The sequence below is a fragment of the Perognathus longimembris genome, chromosome 14, assembly GCF_023159225.1.
Source record: "Perognathus longimembris pacificus isolate PPM17 chromosome 14, ASM2315922v1, whole genome shotgun sequence".
Classification (NCBI taxonomy): domain Eukaryota; kingdom Metazoa; phylum Chordata; class Mammalia; order Rodentia; family Heteromyidae; genus Perognathus; species Perognathus longimembris.
In genome coordinates this window covers 1,650,217-1,671,231 of record NC_063174.1, presented here as the reverse complement: position 1 = coordinate 1,671,231, position 21,015 = coordinate 1,650,217, and the positions used below count along the sequence as shown (strand labels likewise).

Below are 21,015 nucleotides of genomic sequence, written 5' to 3'. Positions count from 1 at the left end.
CAATCCTGGGCCTTGGACTCAGGGCGTGAGCACTGTCCCTGGCTTCTTTTTGCTCAAGGCTAGCTAGCACTCTACCACCTGAGCCACAGCGCCACTTCTGGCCTTTTCTGTGTATGTGGTGCTGAGGAATCGAACCCAGGGCTTCCTGTATGCAAGGCGAGCACTCTTGCCACTAGGCCACCTTCCCAGCCCCAGGCTGCCTTCTTTTACTCAGGCTCAGGTGAGAGGAGGGGTGCGGTCGGGCCGTGTCCCTGTGTCAGGTGACCGTGCACTTTGTCACTCACCGCAGAGGCCGAAGCAGCAGTTCCGGGGGGCTCAGCAAGTCTTCTCAGCTTCTGCTCGTCTGTGGCACCAGGGCCTCTAGACCTAGTTTCAGGTTAACCTCAAGTGTTTTTTCCTTGTTTACTTCCCTAGAACAGGGCCCGCCCCCCCCCCCCCTTCTGTTGAGGCCCAACGCTGAGGTCTCCGGCACCCCCGTGAAAATCGGGCTCTGTGAGGCTGATGGCTAAGGCGCTCAGCTGCGTGGCACCTAGAAGGTGCCTGCTGACAGTGTCAGGCCCCGAGCCCCGAGGGGGTCCCAGCTAGAACCTGTGGGTGGAGGAGACCCAGGGGGCTCGGGATGCCGGCGAGAAGGGAGCCCCCGAGCCTGGCCACTAGCGTCCGTCTCCCCCATGCCGGGACTCCCGCTAACCTCCTCCCAGAAGATCAAGCACTCAGTCCTCTTTTAACAGAAGTTTATTTTACATTCTTAGTGAAGACCTAGGATCAAATATAAAGTGCTTGGCTTGAGAAGTGGAGGGGTGGGGAAGAGGGAAAGTCGCCCTCAGTTTACACCATTTGGGATCTCCCAGTTCCTGAGAAAGGAGGGTTTCTCTCATTTTCTTCTTATCAGATGGGTCATGTGCCCACGGCAGGACAAAGCTGGAGGGCGGTACATGTCACGAAAGCATGTGACAACCCAGTCATCACGCTTAGGAGCCAGAAAAGGATCTCTCTCTCTCTGTGTGTCTCTGTCTCTCTCTCTCGCCAGTCCTGGGGCTTGAACTCGGGGCCTGGGCACTGTCCCTGAGCTGCTTTCTGCTCAAGGCTAGCACATTAGCACTTGAGCCGCAGCGCCACTTGTGGCTTTTTCCGTGTGTGTGGCTTCGTGCACGCTAGGCGAGCGCTCTACCACTAAGCCACCTTCCCAGCCCTTTCATTCATTTATTTAATTTTTTGAAAGGACAGAAGCTATCCTGAGTTCTCCAGCGGCCAGACACAGAGGAATCGCAGGACGTAACTCGCGGGCAGCTGCGCGCGTCACGGGAGGCAGAGCAGCGGTGTGAAGAGCGAGCTCTCCAAAGAGCCGGGAGGGGCAGGAAGGAGCAGCAGCCGCCGGGGCTCCGGGCGCTACTGCGGGAACGGAGCGGCCGTCTGCTCCTCGGAAGCCTCTTCTAGGAAATGTCGAGCAAACGCCTGCTCCATCTGCGGCAGAAGAGGCCGAGAGCAGGGCTCAGTGCGCCCCGCAGAGGCGGGCGAGGCCCCGCGCGCGGCCCGTCCCGCCGTAGCCTGGGAGGGGAACTCACGCGCACGGTGATCAGATTCTGTGGGGTACGGCTCTGCTCCCAGAAGTGCAGAGTGACCTGGAACTTGGGTCTGGGGCCTTCGCCGCGGAAGTACCTGTCCAAGTCTTTACAGCCAAAGGGTCCGGGGTTAGAAGGAAAACAAGAGCGAGGGCCCTGGGCAAGACGCTCCTGACTACCCAGGGAGCTGTGATGGGGAGGGGCGAGCAGAGGGACAGGGCCGCCGCACGAGCTACGGCCAGGAGGAATGCTGGGAACCCGGCCACCTCATCCCCGTATCCACGGGAAAGGGCCTTCCTCAAACCCGCCGAAGGCAGAAGGCTCCTAGGAGCTGGGGAGCTGCGAGCCGGGAGAGCTCCAGTCCTCAGAGGCGGCAGCCCCGCCGCCGCCCCTTCCTTGCCGGCGCGCGCCCTCCCAGCACGAGGGCATCCGAGCCTCGGGGAACCCCGGGCACGCGGCACGCCCACGGCCGCGGGGCTCAGAAGCTCTGCGCTGACCGCTCCGCGCACCCTCCCACACTCCGCCTCTCAACGGCGTGTCGCCTTTCCTCCCTGTGAGCCGTGGGGCTTGAACTCAGGGCCCTGATGCTGTCCCTGAGTTTCTGCGCTCAAGGCTAGCGCTCTACCGCCCGAGCCGCAGCTCTGTCTCGGGTGGATTTCCTGGTGGTTCACTGGAGATGAGAGTCTCAGGCTGTGATGATGATGGGGGGCGGGGGGGTGGGGGGTGGCCGGTCCCAGGGGACTCCAAAGGTGGGGTGAAGAGCACCGGGGCCCGGCGGGGCGGCCTCACCTCGGCAGAAGTAGGCGGTTTGGAAGAGCATCACGCACTGGTTGCTGGGCAGCAGGTGCGGCCCCGGCCCGGGCGGGTCCTGCGGCGCGTGCCAGGAGACGGCGACGGGGCAGAGGCGGGTGGCGAAGAGGCCCCTGGAGTTGCTGGCCAGCAGCAGGCCGCGCTCGAGCTGGCCCAGCAGGCGCCGCGCGGGCTCCAGCTGCGCGTCGGGCTTGGGGAACAGCACCTGCTCCATGCCGCTCGCGGACTCGGAGGGCTGCGCCACGAGGCGGCAGTCCAGGCTGCGCACCCGCTGCTCCCCCACCACGCGGCCGCCGTACAGGAAGGTGAGCAGCAGCGAGTAGTCTGGGGGGAGACACGCCCAGCGTCCTCCGGGGCCGACGAGACGGCCGGCGGGCCCAGGGGGAGACCCAGGAAGGACGGGGACACCTTCTCCCCGCCCCCCGACCCCCCCACGCCAGCCGAGGGGCTGGAAACAGCCGGGTGGCTCTGAGGGGAGGGCGCAGGGGCGAGGGAGGCCGAGCACCTGAGTCTGCGGGGAGCTGAGGCTCCACGGACGCCGGCGCCTCCAGGAAGGCGGCTGCTCCCACAAGCCAGGCGCTGTCCACGCCTGGAAGGGAGGTGGAGGTGCTCAGGGAGGTGCTAGCTTCCTGTGGCTCAGTACTGTGCGGGGAGGCCGAGCTCAGGGAGGTGCTACCTTCCTGTGGCTCAGTACTGCTGCTCCTGCTGCTGCTGCTGCTGCTGCTGCCTTGACTCGCCCCGTCCGAGTGGCTCGCGGCTCCGTTGGCCCTGGCGTCCTGCAGATGGCGTCTGTTACCACTCGGCCCTGGCTCCCCGGTGACCATCCCCACCGCCCCTCGCCCCCCCCCCGTGACCGTCCCCACTGCCCCTCGCTCCCCGGTGACCGTCCCCACCGCCCCTCGCAATCCCTGTGACCGTCCCCACCGCCCCTCGCAATCCCTGTGACCATCCCCACCGCCCCTCGCCCCCCGGTGACCGTCCCCACCGCCCCTCGCCCCCCGTGACCATCCCCACCGCCCCTCGCCCCCCGGTGACCGTCCCCACCGCCCCTCGCTCCCCAGTGACCATCCCCACCGCCCCTCGCCCCCCCCGTGACCGTCCCCACTGCCCCTCGCTCCCCGGTGACCGTCCCCACTGCCCCTCGCTCCCCGGTGACCATCCCCACCGCCCCTCGCTCCCCGGTGACCATCCCCACCGCCCCACCCCCCGTGACCGTCCCCACCGCCCCTCGCCCCCCGGTGACGCCCCCCCCCCCCGTGCTCACGAGGTTCTGGAGACAGAAGGGCCCGGCCGTGCCGTCGCTGCCCGCGCTGGTGGCCTCCCGCTCGGGAGGTGCAGGGCTCTGGCACTGTTTTCGTTTCTTGGTTCCGGGCTGGGCTGTGGAATTGTTGGAGGGAGAGCAGGGTGAGTGGCTTTTTTTTGCCAGTCCTGGGGTTTGGACTCAGGGCCTGAGCGCCGTCCCTGGCTTCTTTTTGCTCAAGGCTAGCACTCTGCCACTTGACAGCGCCACTTCTGGCTTTTTCCATACATGTGGTGCTGGGGAATCGAACCCAGGACGTCGTGTATACGAGGTGAGCATCTACCACTTGGCCATGTTCCCAGCCAAGGTAAGTGGCTTATCCAGGGAAGAGGGGAGACGGAAGGCAGGGAAGGGATGGGCAGGGAGGGCAGGAAGCGTGGGCAGCCGCTCCCCAAAGGCAAGGACAGGATGCCCAGGGGTAGGGAGCAGACTCTGCCGGAAGGCTGTTCCCCCGCCCCTCCCCCAGCTCGCTGGCCCTCACGGGGGGGGGGGGGGTTCCGGGGGGCAGCAGCCGGTACACCTTGTAGGGCTCAGTCACCTCCCCCAGCTCGCTGGGCCTCACCGGGGGGGGCTCCGGGGGGCAGCAGCCGGTACACCTTGTAGGGCTCGGTCACATCCATGCGGCCTCTCTCGGGAGCCTCCTCAAACTCGGGGCTCTTGTTGAGGGCGCAGCGCAGCCGCGTCTTCCACACCGCGGGGCCCCCAAGGTCCCCCTCCTTGTCCTTCCCCTTAAACTTGGCCCAGGCCTAGGGACGACGGGAAGGAGAGAGGAAGCCATGGTATCCCAGCCGTCCTTCCCACAGGACTGGCTGCACACCTGAGAGGCACCACACACGCCGGGGCAGCCACACACACGCTGACACACCTACACACGCCAGGGCACCCACACACGCCAGGGCACCCACACACGCTGACGCACCCACACACGCTGACACACCTACACACGCCAGGGCACCCACACACGCTGACACACCTACACACGCCAGGGCACCCACACATGCCAGGGCACCCACACACGCTGACACACCTGCACACGCCAGGGCACCCACACACGCTGACACACCCACACACGCCAGGGTCTGAGCACTGTCCCTGGCTTCTTTTTGCTCAAGGCTAGCACTCTGCCACTTGAGCCACAGCGCCACTTCTGGCTTTTTCTGTGCATGTGGTGCTGAGGAATCGAACCAGGGCTTCATGCATGCTAAGCAAACACTCTACCACTAAGCCACCTTCCCAGCCCCTTCCACTCTTTTCATAAATTAAAAAGAGTATTAAATAGTTTTACAAGGAAGTTACCATTCCATAAGTCAGTATGAGTCCAGTGCACTTTGATCAATGTTATCCCTCCCGTTGTTCTCTTCTATTTACCCTCCTATCATCACTACCCTCAACCCTCAATAGTGTCTCTCTCTCTCTCCTCTCTTTGTGCCAGTCTCGGGCTTGAACTCGGGGCCAGGGTGCTGTCCCTGACATTTTTCTTCTCAAGGCTAGTGCTCTACCACTTGAGCCACAGCGCCATCTCTGGCTTCTTGGGGGGTTAATTGTAGATATGAGTCTCACAGACTTTCCTGCCTTCGCCGGCTTCAACCCTCCATCCTGAGATCTCAGCTTCTGGAGTAGCTAGGATGACGGGCGTGAGCTAACACCCAGCAATTGTTTTTTAAAGTGGGCTCTGCAAATGGCGGCTGGTTCTACTTTCCAACGTGCCCTGTGGGAAGTCCGGCCCTCCCGTGAAGGGCCTGTGGCTTCCCGGCCCTTCACCTTGAAGAAGGCGGCGTCCTGGTCCTCCCGGAAGTCCTGCTTGCCCGCGTGCTTCCAGGGAATCCGGAACATTGTCTTCTCGGCGTTGTCCCAGCACACCCCTGGGAACCTCCCACTCTCCACCTGCTCCACCACCCAGCTCCGAAGCTTCCGGGTGCAGCGGGCCCTGCCGGACGCCATCCTGAGAAATAAGAGGAGCAGCAAGGATTACAGCTGACCATTTGGGAGAGCACATCTGTCGACCCTAACCACAACAGCTCCCAGATACCCATCCATCTTCTTCTGGGAACTGGTGACTCGTGGGTGCGCTGGCTCTGGGGCGTGAACTCGGGGGTCGGATACTGTCCAAGCTCACGTGCTCAAGGCTGGCACTCTACCATTAGAGCCACAACTCCACTTCCAGCTTTTGTTAGTTTACTGCAGTTAAGTCTGGCAGACTTTCCTGCTTGGGCTGGCTTCAAACCTTTCTCCTCAGATCTCCGCCTCCTGAGTAGCTAGGATGACAGGAGCGTGCCACCGGCACCCAGTCACTAGCAACCATCTTTAAAGTTCTTTTTACTTGTTCAAACAATGAGGCTTGAAGGAAACATTACACACTGGTCTTTATTCTAATGTTTCAAATTGGGAGGGGGTGGAAAGTCGGTAGTGTTCTGCTCTTGGAGAAAGATCTAGATTCATTAACCCCCGGCCTAGGCTTCCCCGACCACCCTAACTGCCTTCACCTCCGAGGAGTAGGGGGGGATGGCTAGCTGGGAACGGGGCGGAGCTCCAGCAGAGGTGGGCGGGGCCAGAAGGCAAGACAACAAACAGGGTCAGTTGAGGCTGGGCAAGAGCCTTCCTCAAGACACAGCCTCCCCTTCCCCGTTCCCCACAAAGCCTGACACGCCGGCTGCTGGCCCTCTCGCCCTCACTGCCAGCCTCCCGACTCCTAAGCCCCCCGTCTAGTCCTCCTCCCGCCCTGGGAGTCCCAGGAGCCCCCACGAGGACCCCCACTATAGGTTGGCCCTTCCCGCTCTAGACCCCAGACAAACCGCCCTCCACGGCTGCTTACCTGTGCTGCTGTCCCGCTCTCCCAGCTGTCCCGGGGCTCCTGGGAACTCAGCTCGGCCCCAGCCCGGATGGCCTCCCCGGCTCTCTCTCCACCCCTTTCTACAGTCCCCACCCTCGGTTTCGGTTCTCCTCCAGCGAGGGCCAGTTCCCAAAAATCACGTGATCTGAGCTGCAGGGCCGCTGGCTGCCACGAGAGGGAAGCAGCACGAGCGCCTCCCGCCCGGGTCACAGTGAGGAGGTCCCTCCCGTCCCCGTGCACGCTGACCCCCTCACGGAGGAGGTCCCTCCCTTAGGGTGCACTGTGACCTCTGACCTGCTCACAGTGAGGAGGAGGTCCCTCCCTTAGGGTGCACTGTGACCTCTGACCTGCTCACAGTGAGGAGGAGGTCCCTCCCATCGGGTGCACTCTGACCTCTGACCTGCTCACAGTGAGGAGGAGGTCCCTCCCATCGGGTGCACTCTGACCTGCTCACAGTGAGGAGGTCCCTCCCATCGGGTGCACTCTGACCTCTGACCTGCTCACTGAGGAGGAAGTCCCTCCCATCGGGTGTACTTTTTTTTTTTTTTTTGCCAGTCCTGGGCCTTGGACTCAGGGCCTGAGCACTGTCCCTGGCTTCTTCTTGCTCAAGGCTAGCACTCTGCCACCTGAGCCACAGCACCACTTCCGGCTTTCTCCATATATGTGGTGCTGGGGAATTGAACCCAGGGCTTCGTGTATACGAGGCGAGCTCTCTACCACTAGGCCACTTTCCCAGCCCCGGGTGGGGTGCTGACCCTGCGGGGCTCTGGCAGGGCGGGTTGGTCCCTGACCTCCTCTGGCCCGGAACCTCCGGCAGGCTGTGCCCATCTGTGAGTCTGTGTTTCACCCCCAGTACCCGTTTGGCATACTCGAGGTGACCTCAAATACCAGCCAAGCTCAGCCGGCAGAAAGAAGGCGCGTGGAGAAGGAGCGGGCCGGGCCGGAGGCTGATGGGCAAGGGAGGCCGTGGCCGCCCATGGTGTCCGCTTTTCCTGGCTCTGCTCCAGGATGTTGGCATCAGGCTGCAGGGAGCTCCTTCAGCAAGATGTTGTGTGCCTCCCTCCCCCCCCCCCCCGTGCCCCTAGAGGGTGGGGCCAGGAAGAAGGACCACCGAAAGCCTGGGCAGTGAGGTGCCTCTTTATTGGTGCTGGGCTCTTCCTGAGGGTGGGAGGGAGCCGTGCTCTCTACTTCCTCCTGCGGGGGATACTCCGTCCCAAGGGCACCTCTTCCGTCAGCTTCTGCGGGCGGTGGGGGGAGAGGAGGGCAGTGGCAGCCTGGAGGGACGGGGGCTTCGGGAGGGTGAGGTGGGAGGGAGGGTGGGTGGGCAGTACCTGTAACAAGCGCGTGTGGTAGGCAGGGGGCTCCTCCCCGGCCAGAGGCTGGGGGTGCACGTGCAGGTAGCGCTCCGTGGCCGTCTCCAGCTCGTCCACCTCGTAGAGGGTGGCGGGGTCGAGCGAGTGCGCGTTGATGAGGCTCACCAGGTATTCTTTGTAGTGTGCCCTCGGGAGGCACGGAGCACAACTGAGCGTGCCCCGCCCCGCCCGGGCCGGCTCTCCCCGGGACCAGAGGCCCGCCTCCCTCCCGCGCCCCCGCCCCCGCCCCCGCCCCGGGCTCCACGCCGGGCTGGCACTCACTGGCAAAGGCCGGCGTAGCCCGCTGGCGTTTCTTTGCCACAAGCTTCGTCCCTGAGCCCGTTGGGAACCTCCTTCTGCTCCATCACTCGGCAGCCGCCTAGAGAGCGGGAGAGGAGGGGGCCGTTCGCCTGGAGCCCCCCCCCCCCCCCGCGTGTCCGCGCCGCGTGGGGAGGCAGCCTCCCACACGGGACCCAGCCCAGGGACGTGCTCAGAGATGCTCTCGGCACAAGGCCAACTCTTCATAACGAGGCAGGGAGCTTTCAGTCCTTGGTTCTCATCCAAGCCGGCTTCTGACCCACACCACACATTCCCGTGCTATGGCACTCCTGGGGGTTTTTAGCTCCTGCAGGTCGCTGAAGCGTTCATAGTCCAGGGGTTGAACTCGGGGCCTGGGGCTGGCTAGGCAGCATTCTCCCACTTTCTTCACAGTCCCAGTTAGGGCTAACTTACTCGGTAGAGGTTGTATCTCCAGATGTTGACAAGCAGAGTAGCTTAGAAACCTACATCAGACCTTTCTATTGCTCTCAGGGAACCTTTAACAGAGGCCTGCAGCTAGCGGGCCTCCTCAAATGCCCACCGGATTAATGAATCATAATCATTGGAGGACTTGAGAAGAAGCCTAGCGTTAAGAGCAATCACTTTTAATGGTACCTTAGGTAAATAGCCAGGCCTCAGGGTGTTTTCACTTGGATTTTATAGAGGAATAAATAGGCCTTGAGGTTAATAACTTGCCAAAGGGCACAACTGCAGACCTGGGCCTCCCCTTTGCCCCACTACAGTAGGGCCCCCAAACCCCACAACTGTCTCCCCTTGTGGAGGACGGTCTGACACTCACCCCCGGGGACTGCGCGGGCCCCAGCTGGTGGCTCCGTATTAAACAGGACGTGATTGTTCTGAGGAAGGGGAGAGACGGTGTGACATTCCCTTGATCCAGCCTGTTGTATTTCCTACCAGAAGGCATTTTCCATCCTTTCCCACCCGGGACCCGGGCCCCTGGCCCCTGGGCTGGCCTCTGCTCACTTGCAGGAGCTTCTGCAGCCGGGCAGCAGTCCAGTCTCGTAGGTAGAAGAGGCAGTCTCGAGGGTGGTGGCCGTGCAGGGATTTTTTCACCCTGCAGTTAGGGTCTGGACATTTCTGGTGGAAACCCAGATGGAGGAGGGGAAGTTGAAAATCTGGGGTGCGGAGCTCTCAGGAACCCCCTGTATGAAGGGCGCAGGGGCAGGGAGAGTGTCAGCCTCCCGCATCATCCCGCCCCCGCGCCCCGCACTCACATTCTTGGCGTAGAAAGTGTTGTAGCAGCCGCTGCAGAACTGGTGGCGGCACTGCGTGCAGTGGAAGTGCATGCAGCCGCCCCGGGCCAGCGCGTACGAGAACTTGCACTTGGGGCAGTCTGCGGGGATGAGAGGTCTGGGCTAGAGCCACCACCGGGACATTCAGGCCTCAAGAAGAGAGCCGCTGCCCTTCCCGGCAGGCTGCCGAGCATCCGGACAGGCAAGGAGGCTAGCCTTACCGATACCGTTTTCTTGAAGATACATGGCGAGGCCTTGGGCCTGGTATTCTGGGTCGTTGGTGCGTTTCCAGCTCTGGAACTCCTCACAGCTCCGCCCTCGGTGCTGCTCTTCCCACTGCCAAAAGAGAAGAGGCTGCTCACGCGGGCCCCGGCCCACGCCCTGGAGCTTCCCACTCGTCCTGCCACGCGGTCCCCGCTGACTTCCCGTCACTCCCCATCACTATTTGCTCACACCCTAGAACTGAGGGGCTACTGTGGTCTCTGTCTCTCTGTAGGTGTCAATACTCGGACTTGAACTCAGAGCCTATATGCTTCCTTGGCTTTCTTGTTCACAGCTGGTACTTTACCACTTGAGCCATGCCTCCAGTACAACATTGTACCGGTTAACCACAGATGAAGTCTTTTGGACTTTTTTGCTCAGCTCGGTTTGAACCATATATGATCCTCAGATGTCAGCCTCCTGAGTAGCTAGGATCAAAGGCATGAGCTGCCGGTGCCTTGTTTAACCTTGGATTTTTATTTCCTCATACCACCTCATATTATTCACAGGTTTCATTTTTGCCACACAACCTGTACCCTTTTTCTTAATCCTTATTGCTACCGCACCAATGTCACATCTTGCTTTCAATTACTTGCTTGATTTACTAATCTCTCTGCTTCCACTTCTGCTTCCCTAGGCCCTAGTCTCTACACTGCAGCCCCCACACTGTAAAGCCTTTCAAAGCAGAAGTCAGGGAGCTTCAACAGTATTGGTCAGGTGCTGGTTTTGAGATCTGAAGGTAAGGACTCAGGTGTTTGTTTTACTATGTCATCAACATATGCCATTCTTTTGGGTAGCAAACATTCTCAGAATGAAAGGCAAAACTGCCTTCCTTGCCTCGCGGTCTGTCTTGATCTGACAGTTGGCTCTTGACAGTCTCACTCTTGACCCAAGGCCTTGGTTCTTTGCTTGGGTTGTTCTTTCTGTATCTCTACATGGTTGGCTTCTTCTTAACTTGCATGCCAGAGTTTAAGCCATTTTAGGCTGGGTGCGGTTACTTCTGTCTACAGTCCCAGCTATTCAGAAGGAGGTAGGGCTGCAGTCTGAGGCTTGTCAGGGTAAAATCAAGAAACCCTAGCTGAAAAAGGAACTGAAAGCAAAAGGACTGAGGGGTATGGCTTAAGTGGCCCTGAGTTCAATTCCCTGTACTATTTCCACCCCCACCCCACAAAAAAACATTAAGTCATTTTAGAGCTGGCTTGTCTAGAATCCATCTATCACTAGTAGGTCCACGCTATTATCAGTATCTGATTGCTACTCCTTTTCTTTACAGAATTTATACCTATGTTTGACCATGTTTAATCTACTTCCTGTTCTTTTGTGTGTCTGTGTGTGTGCTGGTCCTGTGGCTTGAACTCAGGACCTAGGTGTTGCCCCTGAGCTTTTTTTGGCTCAGGTTATCACTCTACAACTTGAGCCGCAGCTCCACTTCCAGCTCTTTTGGTAGTTTTAGTGGAAAGAAGAGTCTCACAGACTTTGCTGCCCGGGCTGGCTTTGAACTGTGATCCTCAGATCTCAGCCTCCTGAGGAGCTAGAATTATAGGTGTGAGCCACCAGTGCCCGGCTACTTTCCCTTTCTTTACGTTCTTCTTCCTCTCCCATTTCCTTCCCACTCCTTGCTGCTCCGTTCTTCCCTTTTTCCTTGTGCCTGGCTCCCCCCTACATAGCATGCTTTTTAAACTCACACCTTGTGACTGGTTTGCCTTCTAGTACACCCTGGGTCTAAAACGGCACGCCAGCTTGGCTGAGCAAGTATTTCTCACACTGCGAGTGTGACTCACCTGGCGCTTGCAGCGCACACAGAAGGTCTGGTGGCACTGGGGACATGTGGCCTCTAGCTGTTCCCGCTCGTATATGAAGCCAAAGGAGCACTGTGAATGTAAGAACATAAAGCTATCCAAAGCCTGGCCCGCAGACGCCTCGGCTGCCCCACCATAACTGGCCCTTCTGGTCAGGACACTTACCTGGGCACACCACAAGAACTTGGGGTCTCGCATCAGCACCCCCTCAGTCAGCTTCTTATGGAATAATGCATAGGCGTCTGGCTCTAGGCTCTCCCGTAGCTAGAACAGAAGGCAGAGACGGTGAGTGGCGAGCTGAGGACGTGGAGGTGGCGAGTTCAAGGCATGGGACACCGGAACCGCCGGGAAGATGGCACCTGGATGTCCAGAGTAGAGAAGTAGCTGAGTAACTGGGTGTCATCGGTGAGGTCTGGGCGGCCACAGGCGGGGCACGCCATGTCTGTGATGTGCTTCTCCTTCAGGGCAATGGTGAAATGCTGGCGGAAGCAGTCAGGGCAGATGGTGCACTCACAGGAAATCAGGGCCTGCATCTGGGGGGAGAGGGGGAGAGGGCGAGGAGAAGAGGGAGATCAGAAGCTGCAAACAGGTGACTGGCCACACGTCCAGGTGTCCATAAATGCTGGCAACCCAAATATCCAAAGGTAATTAGCAGAGGAAAACAAGCAATAGCAAGATCTAAAGACAAGGCAAGAATGTCAATCGCGTTCAATCAAAAGCAAATAGGTAACTAATATCTTGAAACTGGGAGCTGGTAGTCACGCCTGCAATCGTAGCTACTCGGGAGGCTGAGATATGAAGATCACAGTTTGAAGGTAGTATGAGCAGATGTGACTTTTTTTTTTCTTGGCCAGTCCTGGGGCTTGAACACAGGGCCTGAGCACTGTCCCTGGCTTCTTTTGCTCAAGGCTAGCACTTGAACCACAGCACCACTTCCAACTTTTTCTATTTATGTGGTGCTGAGGAATCAAACCCAGGGCTTCATGCACGCTAGGCAAGCACTCTACCACTAGGCCATATTCCCAGCCCCTGTGAGACTCTTATCTCTAATTAACCACCAAATGCTGGCAGTGAAGTGTAGCTCGAGTGACAAAGCATCAGCTTTGAGCAAAAAAGCCAAGTGAGAGTGCAGGACCCTGAGTTCAAGCTCTAGTACCAGCATATACACGCGCGCACACACATACACACACACACACCTTGAAATGATAACCCTACAGAGAGCAGAACAGTGGTTGTTAGATGCTGAGCATGGGGGAAGAGTTACAACTATGGGATCCAGCATGAGGTGATTTTTTGTGACATGGGACAACAGATATCTTTTTAAAACTTAAAGACAGCCTTGTTATGTTGCATGGCTGGCCTGAGACTCAGTATGTAGTCCAGGCTGGCCTCTCACACCCAATTCTCCTGCCTCAACCTCCTGAGTGCTAGGTGAACCCACCAGGCTGGCTATAATTTTACCTTAATTATGGTTATGGTTATATGAATCTATATATGGGATAAAATCTCAAAGAACAATATATACATACACAGACACATGTAAGTAAAACAACAAATAAGATCTGTACTATCATTAACACTACAGCACGCCATTAGGGGAACATGAGTAAAGTGTCATATTTCCACAATTTCCTGTGCATCTGCAATTATTTTAAGACAAAAGATAAAGACAAAAGATAAAAACAAAACACAAAGCCAGGCTACCTAAACTGAACTGCAGTAGGATAACAAACTGCCACTTTGACCTAGATTAAGTGAGGGCTCAGGAGATAAGGGCCTCTTTCTTTCCTTGCTTCCTTCCTTTCCTCTCCTCTCCTCTTCTCCCCTTCCCTCCCCTCCCCCTTCCCTCCTTCCTTCCTGCTAGTCCTGGGGCTTGAACTCTGGGCCTAGATGCAGTCCCTGTGCTCCTTTTGCTCAAGCCTAGAATTCTATCACTTAAGCCACAGCATCACTTTGGCTTTTTCTGTGACTAATTGGAAGTAAGAGCCTCATGGACTTTCCTGCCCAGGCTGGTTTTGAACTGCAATCCTCATATCTCAGTCTCCTGAGTAGCTAGGATTATAGGTATGAACCACTGACACACAGGTAAAAGGCTATTCTTATCAAGTAAATATTTGATGATGCTAAATTATTGTTAAATTTTTGGCAGGACAATGGTATTATGGCTACTTATTCAAACAGTATTTTATCTTTTAGAGATATACACTGAAATATTACTTACAAACTATGAAATTTATTACTTATAAATACCTAAGATTTGCTTCAAAATAATCATGAGGGCTGGGAATATGGCCTAGTGGCAAGAGTGCCTGCCTCATATACATGAGGCCCTGGGTTCGATTACCCAGCACCACATATACAGAAAATGGCCAGAAGTGGCGCTGTGGCTCAAGTGGCAGAGTGCTAGCCTTGAGCAAAAAAAAAAAAAAGAAGCCAGGGACAGTGCTCAGGCCCTGAGTCCAAGCCCCAGGACTGGCCAAAAAATAAATAAATAAATAAATAAATAATCATGAGTACAGATGAAATAAAGATTGGCCATACAGCTGGTTGCTGGTGGCTCACACCTGTAATCCTAGCTACTTAGTTGGCTAAGATCTGAGGATTGCAGTTTGAGGCTAGCCCAGACAGAAAAGTCCATGAGACCCTTATCTCTAATTAACTAACAAGATCCCAGAAGTGGAGCTGTGGCCCAAGTGGCAGACCACTAGGCTTGAGCAAAAAAACTCAGAGACCACGTGTGCCCAAGCCCCAGCCCCAGCACAAAAGGAAAAAGATTGGCAATACAATGATACTGCTGAAGCTCGGTGACTAGAGTGTTTTCTGGAGTGGAGTGAGGTGTGAGGAAATTCATTATACAATCTTTTCTACCATCGGACATTTGCTGTAGTTTGGAGTCCCACAAAGACCCACAGAGTACAGGCCTGTCCCTGGGGGTGGCGCTACTGAGAGACAGGGGGAGCCTTTCGAGGGAGGGGCCAGGTGTGACGTCTTTAGGTCAAGGGCCATGCCAACAAAGGGAGCTGGGCACCCCAGTCTTTGACTTCCTGGACATAAGGTGAGTGGTTTTGTTTTGCCACGTTATTCTGCTTGTGCCACGACACGCCTAAAGACATAGAGCCAAGGGCTGAGAATATGGCCTAGTGGCAAGAGTGCTTGCTTTATATACATGAAGCCCTGGGTTCGATTCCCCAGCACCACATATACAGAAAATGGCCAGAAGTGGCGCTGTGGCTCAAGTAGCAGAGTGCTAGCCTTGAGCAAAAAGAAGCCAGGGACAGTGCTCAGGCCCTGAGTCGAAGCCCCAGGACTGGCAAAAAAAAAAAAGACATAGAGCCAGCTAGGCATTGGTAGCTTACACATCCACTGCAGTTGGAGGCTAGCCCGGGCAGCAAAGTCCTCAAGACCTCTTATCTCCACTTAACCAATAAAAAGCTGGAAGTGGAGCTGTGGCTCAGGTGGTAGAGCTAGCCCCGAGTGAAAAAGCGAAGGGATAGTCCCAGTATGAAAAAGAGAAACTGAGCCAAAAAACCATAGGCTGAAATGTCTGAAACCGTGAGCCAAAGTAAACCTTTCTCTTCATACGTACGTTGACTGCTTCAGGTGTTTACTGTAGTAACAGAAAGCTGACGAGCATGGTTGTTTTCAGTTTTCCATAGTTAGGGCAATAGTAAGTTCCTGCTCTCCCCTGCTCAGAAACCATCGGGGGAACATGAGCGACCGCAGAGCAGAGGGCGGGATTGGCCAGGGGGAAGGCTGTGGGCTGATGGCCATGTATGGCACGTATGGGGGGGTGGGGGGGCGTACTCTGTTTCTGGGCAGGGCCCAGCCGCACACTGCGCACTCCTGGGCCAGCAAGCGACGGAGGAAGGCCCGGTCCTGGCTCTGCCTCACGGCCTCCACCACATCCGGCAGCTCATAGTTCCTGGGGGTCTCCTGCAGCAGCGACAGGGCCAGCTCCGCCCGGCCCCAGCTGGGAAGCGCATGAACCGCCAAAAGCCGTCTGACCAGGCTCTGCAATTTCATTCAGGTGCAGAGAGAAATAAGTGTCAGACCCCGGCGACTGCCTCCCCATGGGTCTTGCTAGCTTGGGACCGTGCTGCCTGCGCTCCTACCTGCTTGTCTGGCCCATCCCAGGAAGGGGCGGGCCCAGGGCCAGTGTCCCAGAGGCGCTGGTGAAAGGACTCTAGCCGCTGGCGCTGCAGCTCAGTCAGGGCCCGTGCCACATCACCCCCATGCTGGAACAGAGCTTGAAGAGAGCCTTCTCCAGGCCCGAAGCCCAGGGACTGGAGCTCCTGCACCTGCACGTGGGAGCCGAGAGTGGGAGGGAGAGGAGGTAGGAATGAGCAAGAGAGAGGATGAAGGACTCCGGGACCTCAACTCCATCCCCCCTCCAGCGGGACAGGCACCTTCCTCCTCCTGGCCCTCACACACTCCTCCACCGCTTCATCAAGGTTGCCATGACGATCCAGCCAGGCTTCCCGGGCTTCCTGACAGGAAAAGGCCCCCAGGCCCGGGTCCTGCTGTCCCGCTAGCTCGGCCACCATCTCCAGCACGTACGGCAGCTCCGAGCGCAGCCACTGCAGGGGCACCTCAGTGCCTGAGTACTGCAAGGCTGAGAAGATCTCCTCTGGACAGGCACCGGCAGTTTCTCCTTCCTGAGGATCAGACACGCAGAGGGCCCATTGGAAGAGCACCGCCCCACACCAAACCCTCAGCCCAATCCAATACCTCAGCAGGGGCTGCCACAGACACACCGGCCGCGTGACCAGTGCCCTTCCCCAAGTATTCAGTACCCGATGACAGGTTTCCTCTAAGAACTCCTGTTAGCAAGCCATGGCGCCTTTCTTTCCCCAGCTCAGTGCCCCCTCAGTGCAGGACAGATCCTCACCCGGATCCTGATCACTAGCTGGAGACCTTCCTCTTGCATCCTGTCTTGGCGCTGCTTCTCAGCATCTCCACAGGAACTGGTTGGGGAGGCGCCGAGTCGAGGTGGGGGCCCAGGCTTTGGAAGTCCCTTTTCCAAAGAGCTAGCATAGGGCACGGGAGCATGCTGTACTGGGGTAGGGCTGCTGGTCCGGTTACACACAGCACACACCCAGCCAGGGCCCGAGTTGCAGAAGGTACAGTGACTACAGTACCAGACTTGGGTCTGGGCAGAAGAGAGCAAAGTATCCCCCTGCTGGGAAGGTAGAGAGAATTATCCCATTGACTGGGTAGCTGAGGCTCAAAATGGAAATACAGAGAACTGAGGGGGAAAACCGAAGGCAAAAAAGGGAACAGGGAAGTAGAGAATGGCAGGAGGTTAAAGGTAACTACATTGCTGAGAGGGCTAGGACTAGGTTACCTCAGGGGGCTGCGGATACACGCCAGCCTCGTGGGAATCCACCACCAAGCTGGGGGGCTGGGCAAGCCGCGGCCTCTCACACATAGCACACAGCACCGCTGCTGCCTCGTTCTCAAAGGTGCAGCTCTGACACGCCCACTGGCCCCGGGCCAGCTCAGGGTCCTGGTCCCCACTTCCCTGGAGCCCTTCGGCCCTGATCCCCAGTGTCTTACAGCCTCTGGGCCTCTTACAGGCCACACAGAGGACGGCCCAGGGCTCGTTCAGCATGGCACAGGCAGCACAGAGCCAGAGCAGATGGGCGCTTCCAGGATCAGGGGGGGAAAGAGAGCCGCCTCCTGTAGCCAGCAGGGGGGACGAAGCAGGTAAACTGTAACAGAAACGCAGACACGGCCTGCTGAGGTGGTCGGTGATGCCCGAGTCCCTCACCCCAGCCAGGCCCTGTTCCCTAGGTAACGACATGTGGCTCTGGCCTTTGTGCACCTCGTTCTCTCTATCTGGAATACTCCTGTACCCACTGTCTGCTCAACATGTACATGATAGTTTACAGCTTACTTCTAGATAGGCATCGTCAATAAGGCCTTCATTGTGCTTTGTGTTTAAAATACTGTTAGAGGAGCTTATCCTTGAGACGTGATTATATCTACATATTACCTACCTGCATTCCTTTATAAGGGCATAATATAACCAGTCTCTGTGTGTGTGTGTGTCTGTGTGTGTGCGCGCGCACACACGCACACACGCACACAATAGCGTAGGGCTTTGAACTTCTGCTCAGCTTTTATGCTCAAGGTTAGCACTCTACCACTTGAGCCACACTTCAAGTTAGTATTTTACTTGTTAATTAGAAATGAGTATGATCAGGGCTGGGGTTTTTTTGGTTTGTTTTTTGTTTTTTGTGGGTTATGAAGCTTGAACTTGCAGCCTGGGAGCTGACCCTGAGCTTTTTTTGCTCAAGGCTAGCACGCTACCATTTTGAGCCACAGCACCGCTTCTGGTTTCCTGGTGGTTAATTGGAAATAAGAGTCTTGTGGATTTTCCTGCCCCAGATGGCTTTGAACCACGATCCTCAGATCTCAACCTCCTGAGCAACTAGGATTACAGGTGTGATTCACCATTCAGGCTGGCTTTAACCTCAACCCTCGGATCTCAGTAGCTAGGATTATAAGCATGAGCCACCAGCCCAGGTACCATTATAACCAGTCTTATTGGATTGATGCCTAGGGTGTTTGTCTATAATTTCTCATGGCTGTGACTGGTTGCTTGTCTTGTACTAGTCTTTAACACACACCCTGGTAAATAATATCTATGTGAGCCTCTTAGCTTTGTTCCAACCGAGAAAGCATCTTACCTGGGGCTCAGGTGGGTGGCCCGGAGGGCTCCAGGCAGGGTCTGTCGAAGGTGATGAGCGCGGGATGGATGGCCATGGAACAGGAGGTCACAAGCCGGGCATGAGGCCTGCTTACAGGCTGGGCAGTGCAGAGTGGCTGGCGCTGAGCCACAGAGAAAGCAAGGACCAGGACTAGAGCCTGGAGAACAGGAGCAAAAAAGAAGTTGTAAATTTTAACCCGAATACTCATGTTTACGGTGGCACTATACACAATACCCAACACATGTAATTACCTTAGGTATCTGTCAACAGATGAGTAGGTTATATAATATTCTACTGCCATATATAGAAACATAAACATGGATATATATTTATACACACATGGTACACACAACAGAGTATTATTCATTTACAAAAATGAAAATCCTATCACTTAAGAGAAATGAATGGAAGTGGAGGACACTGTATTATACAAAGCACAAGTAAGAAACAGGTAAGTATCACATATTTTTACTCTGTGTGTGCATGTGCGCGCGTGCACACAGGTCCTGGGGCTTGAACTCAAGGCCTGGATATTGTTCCTAAGCTTTTATGCTCCAGATTAGCACGTACCATTTGAGCCACAGTTTCACTTCCAGCTTTTTTGTGGCAGGAAACTGTGACTCTTATCTCCAATTAACTGCCAAAAACTCAGAAATGCAAAAAAAAAAAAAAGTTCAGGGATAGCACCCAGGCCCTGAGTTAAAGCCCCAGGACTGACACCCAAAAAGAAAAGGAAAAAAAAAAAAAAGGCAAAAAGCCAGGCACCAGTGACTTATACCTACAATCCTAGATACTCAGGAGGCTAAATTCCAGACAACTGAAATTTGAAGCCACCCCAGGCAGAAAAGTCCATAAGACTCCATCTCCAAAATAACCAGCAAAAAGCAAAGCTGAAATTCTAAGTGGGTGGAGTGTGAGGCAGTAGACAAGCAAGCTGAGCAAAAACATGAAGTCTTGAGTCCAAATCCTGGTGTGGCAAAAAAAAAGAAAGCAAAATCCAACAACCACCCCGCCAATTACAAAGCCAGGCTGGGGCTGTGACTCATGCACACAAGACCCTAAGTTCAAATTCAGTACTGAAAAGAAAGAAAAGAAATGTGAGAACCTCAAAGTCCCAAATATCCACCAGTCATAGTCTACTGCTCTCTTCCATAAAGGGCGGGTGATACCTGTGACAGAGGGGGTGGTGAGGGGGCCGGGAGCAAGCTCTCTCAGGAGGGGGTCCAATTCTGAAAGCTGCAGCAACTAGGAAGAAGGAGCAGACAATGGGCAAGGGGGGGCAGACCCCGGACCCCGAGTCCTGACCCCTTCGATTAGCAGCAGCTCTCCTTACCTCATCTCCAGCTTTGTCATTTAGCAGCTGTTCCAGTGCGTTCTGTCTTGGATGAGTATTCTGCAAATAAGATGGTAAGAACTCTCACGGAGGGCAAGGGTCCCTCTCTAAGCCCTGCCCTCCCTAACAGGGAGCAGAACCGTATCAGGGGCTCCCAGACCACTGAGCAGCATGGGGGTCCCCCAAAGCTTGGGTGAGCCCGGGCTCTCCAGCCGGGGTGCCTAAGGACCTCAAGGGACCAGAGGGGCATCTCTCCCACCTCCAGCAGTAAGCTGAGCTCGGTCCGAAGCAGCAGCACTTCCAACGTGACCGTGGCAACCTGGTGCTCATCCGGCTCCTCCTGCCCTTCAGGAAAGCTCAAGCCATCCGGCCTCTCCTCCGTGTAGCCGTACAACCGCAGCACGTCCCGGCCGCCCTGCCGCACATCCACCACCGGTCACCGCCCCCTCCCCGGGCGGGCTCCCGGGGCGGCGAGGCCGGGCCCTCCCCCCTCCGGCCCGGCGTGGGAGCCGGGGGCTTCACCTGCACGGCATCCACCGTGGTGCGGAAGACCGGGTTGTTGAACTTGACCCCGCGCCAGTAGCGGGGCCGCTGGGGGCTGAGCAGGTTGCGGCCGTACTTCTCCAGGATGTTCAGGGCCGTGGACAGGGTGCCGAGGTAGCTTCGGGGCTGGAGGGCGGGAGGAGGCAGGCCGGTGAGCCCGGCCCGCGCCCGGGGAGGCTCCGCGCCCCGCTCCCCGGGCCGCCCGGGCCTCACCTCCCCGCGCGCGTTGCCGCGCACCAGCCGCGCGGCGTCCAGCTGCAGGTAGCGGGCGGCCGGCGGCAGGGGGGCGGCCAGGAGCGGCCGGAGCTGCTCCGGGGAGAACGACTGCGCCGAGTCCCTCCGCAGGGCGCTCGCCAGCTCCTCGCGGGCCGCCAGGAAGGCGCGCTCCTCCTCCCCCGGCATCCCGACGCGACACGCCGCCCGGGCGGCCCCGCCGCGGCCGCGCGGCTCGCCCAGCCGACTGACAGACGGCCCGGCCCGGCGCCCACCCGGGTGAGCCGGGAACAGGAAGCGCCGGGCGGGAGGGCGGGGCCGCACCAAGTTTCAGAGGAAGGGGCGGGAGTTAAAGTGAAGGGGGCGGGGCCTGCCCGCGAGGGGGCGGGGCCGGCCGGGCCGGGCCTGCGTCCCCGCCAATGCGGAGGCGAGCCGCCGCTGGCTCCGCCCCCGGCCCGGCCCGGCCGTTTCCCTCCCCTCGGAGCGCTCCTCCGCGCCCGCCCGGCCCGCTCGGCTCCTTCCGGGCCCGCCTCCTCCGCGGGAGCGCCGCCCTCGGCTCCGCTCGCACCCCCGAGGCCCCGCTGCGGCCCCGCACCCGGCCTTCGACTCGCGCCCCCGGGGGCCCAGTTCGAGCGAGGCCCGCCCGCTCTCCTGCTCGGTACCCCGGCCGGGGGGACGCTGCCCGCGGCTCCCGCCTTCGGCTGGCCGTGCCCGCCCCGGGCCTACCC

General features: G+C 57.7%; 2 protein-coding genes and 1 non-coding gene across 4 annotated transcripts; all 3 read right to left on the bottom strand.

Annotated features, from left to right (window-relative positions):
* Positions 1-886: 886 nt before the first annotated feature.
* On the bottom strand, positions 887-990 carry LOC125363709. The gene has a single exon (XR_007213302.1). It is a non-coding gene; the product is annotated as a small nucleolar RNA U13 (small nucleolar RNA).
* Positions 991-1,175: 185 nt separating this feature from the next.
* Positions 1,176-6,644, bottom strand: Irf9 (interferon regulatory factor 9). The gene is made up of 9 exons (XM_048362755.1): positions 6,485-6,644; positions 5,434-5,614; positions 4,235-4,418; positions 3,637-3,749; positions 3,049-3,148; positions 2,878-2,961; positions 2,352-2,696; positions 1,566-1,669; positions 1,176-1,464 (listed from the first exon to the last, which is right to left on the bottom strand). The coding sequence occupies exons 2-9, from the start codon at positions 5,611-5,613 to the stop codon at positions 1,390-1,392; spliced, it is 1,185 nt and encodes a 394-aa protein (XP_048218712.1). The 5' UTR covers position 5,614; positions 6,485-6,644; the 3' UTR covers positions 1,176-1,389.
* Positions 6,645-7,618: 974 nt separating this feature from the next.
* On the bottom strand, positions 7,619-20,505 carry Rnf31 (ring finger protein 31). 2 transcript variants are annotated; one of them, XM_048362724.1, is made up of 21 exons: positions 20,288-20,505; positions 20,054-20,200; positions 19,791-19,946; positions 19,532-19,591; positions 19,368-19,443; positions 18,178-18,355; positions 16,830-17,196; positions 16,374-16,664; positions 15,892-16,140; positions 15,598-15,783; positions 15,290-15,496; positions 11,845-12,018; positions 11,651-11,749; positions 11,468-11,557; positions 9,647-9,761; positions 9,408-9,526; positions 9,157-9,270; positions 8,972-9,029; positions 8,137-8,233; positions 7,834-8,002; positions 7,619-7,740 (listed from the first exon to the last, which is right to left on the bottom strand). In XM_048362724.1, exons 1-21 carry the CDS (start codon positions 20,474-20,476, stop codon positions 7,687-7,689), a joined length of 3,195 nt encoding a protein of 1,064 aa, XP_048218681.1. In that variant the 5' UTR covers positions 20,477-20,505; the 3' UTR covers positions 7,619-7,686. The 2 variants fall into 2 exon arrangements, with proteins under 2 accessions (XP_048218681.1, XP_048218682.1); XM_048362725.1 differs by having other exon boundaries at positions 16,374-16,661.
* Positions 20,506-21,015: the final 510 nt, after the last annotated feature.

What these genes read in the sequence shown, in the direction of transcription:
- Rnf31 (XM_048362724.1), bottom strand. Translation starts at nt 20,476, where the DNA reads ATGCCGGGGGAGGAGGAGCGCGCCTTCCTGGCGGCCCGCGAGGAGCTG. An exon ending in AGCTCAGCTTACTGCTGGAG is followed by an intron (nt 19,592 to 19,790) that starts GTGGGAGAGATG and finishes TCTTATTTGCAG; the next exon opens with AATACTCATCCAAGACAGAA. An exon ending in ATGACAAAGCTGGAGATGAG is followed by an intron (nt 19,444 to 19,531) that starts GTAAGGAGAGCT and finishes CCTTCTTCCTAG; the next exon opens with TTGCTGCAGCTTTCAGAATT.
- Irf9 (XM_048362755.1), bottom strand. Translation starts at nt 5,613, where the DNA reads ATGGCGTCCGGCAGGGCCCGCTGCACCCGGAAGCTTCGGAGCTGGGTG. An exon ending in CAGTACTGAGCCACAGGAAG is followed by an intron (nt 2,962 to 3,048) that starts GTAGCACCTCCC and finishes CCTCCCTTCCAG; the next exon opens with GCGTGGACAGCGCCTGGCTT. An exon ending in TCAGCTCCCCGCAGACTCAG is followed by an intron (nt 2,697 to 2,877) that starts GTGCTCGGCCTC and finishes GTCTCCCCCCAG; the next exon opens with ACTACTCGCTGCTGCTCACC.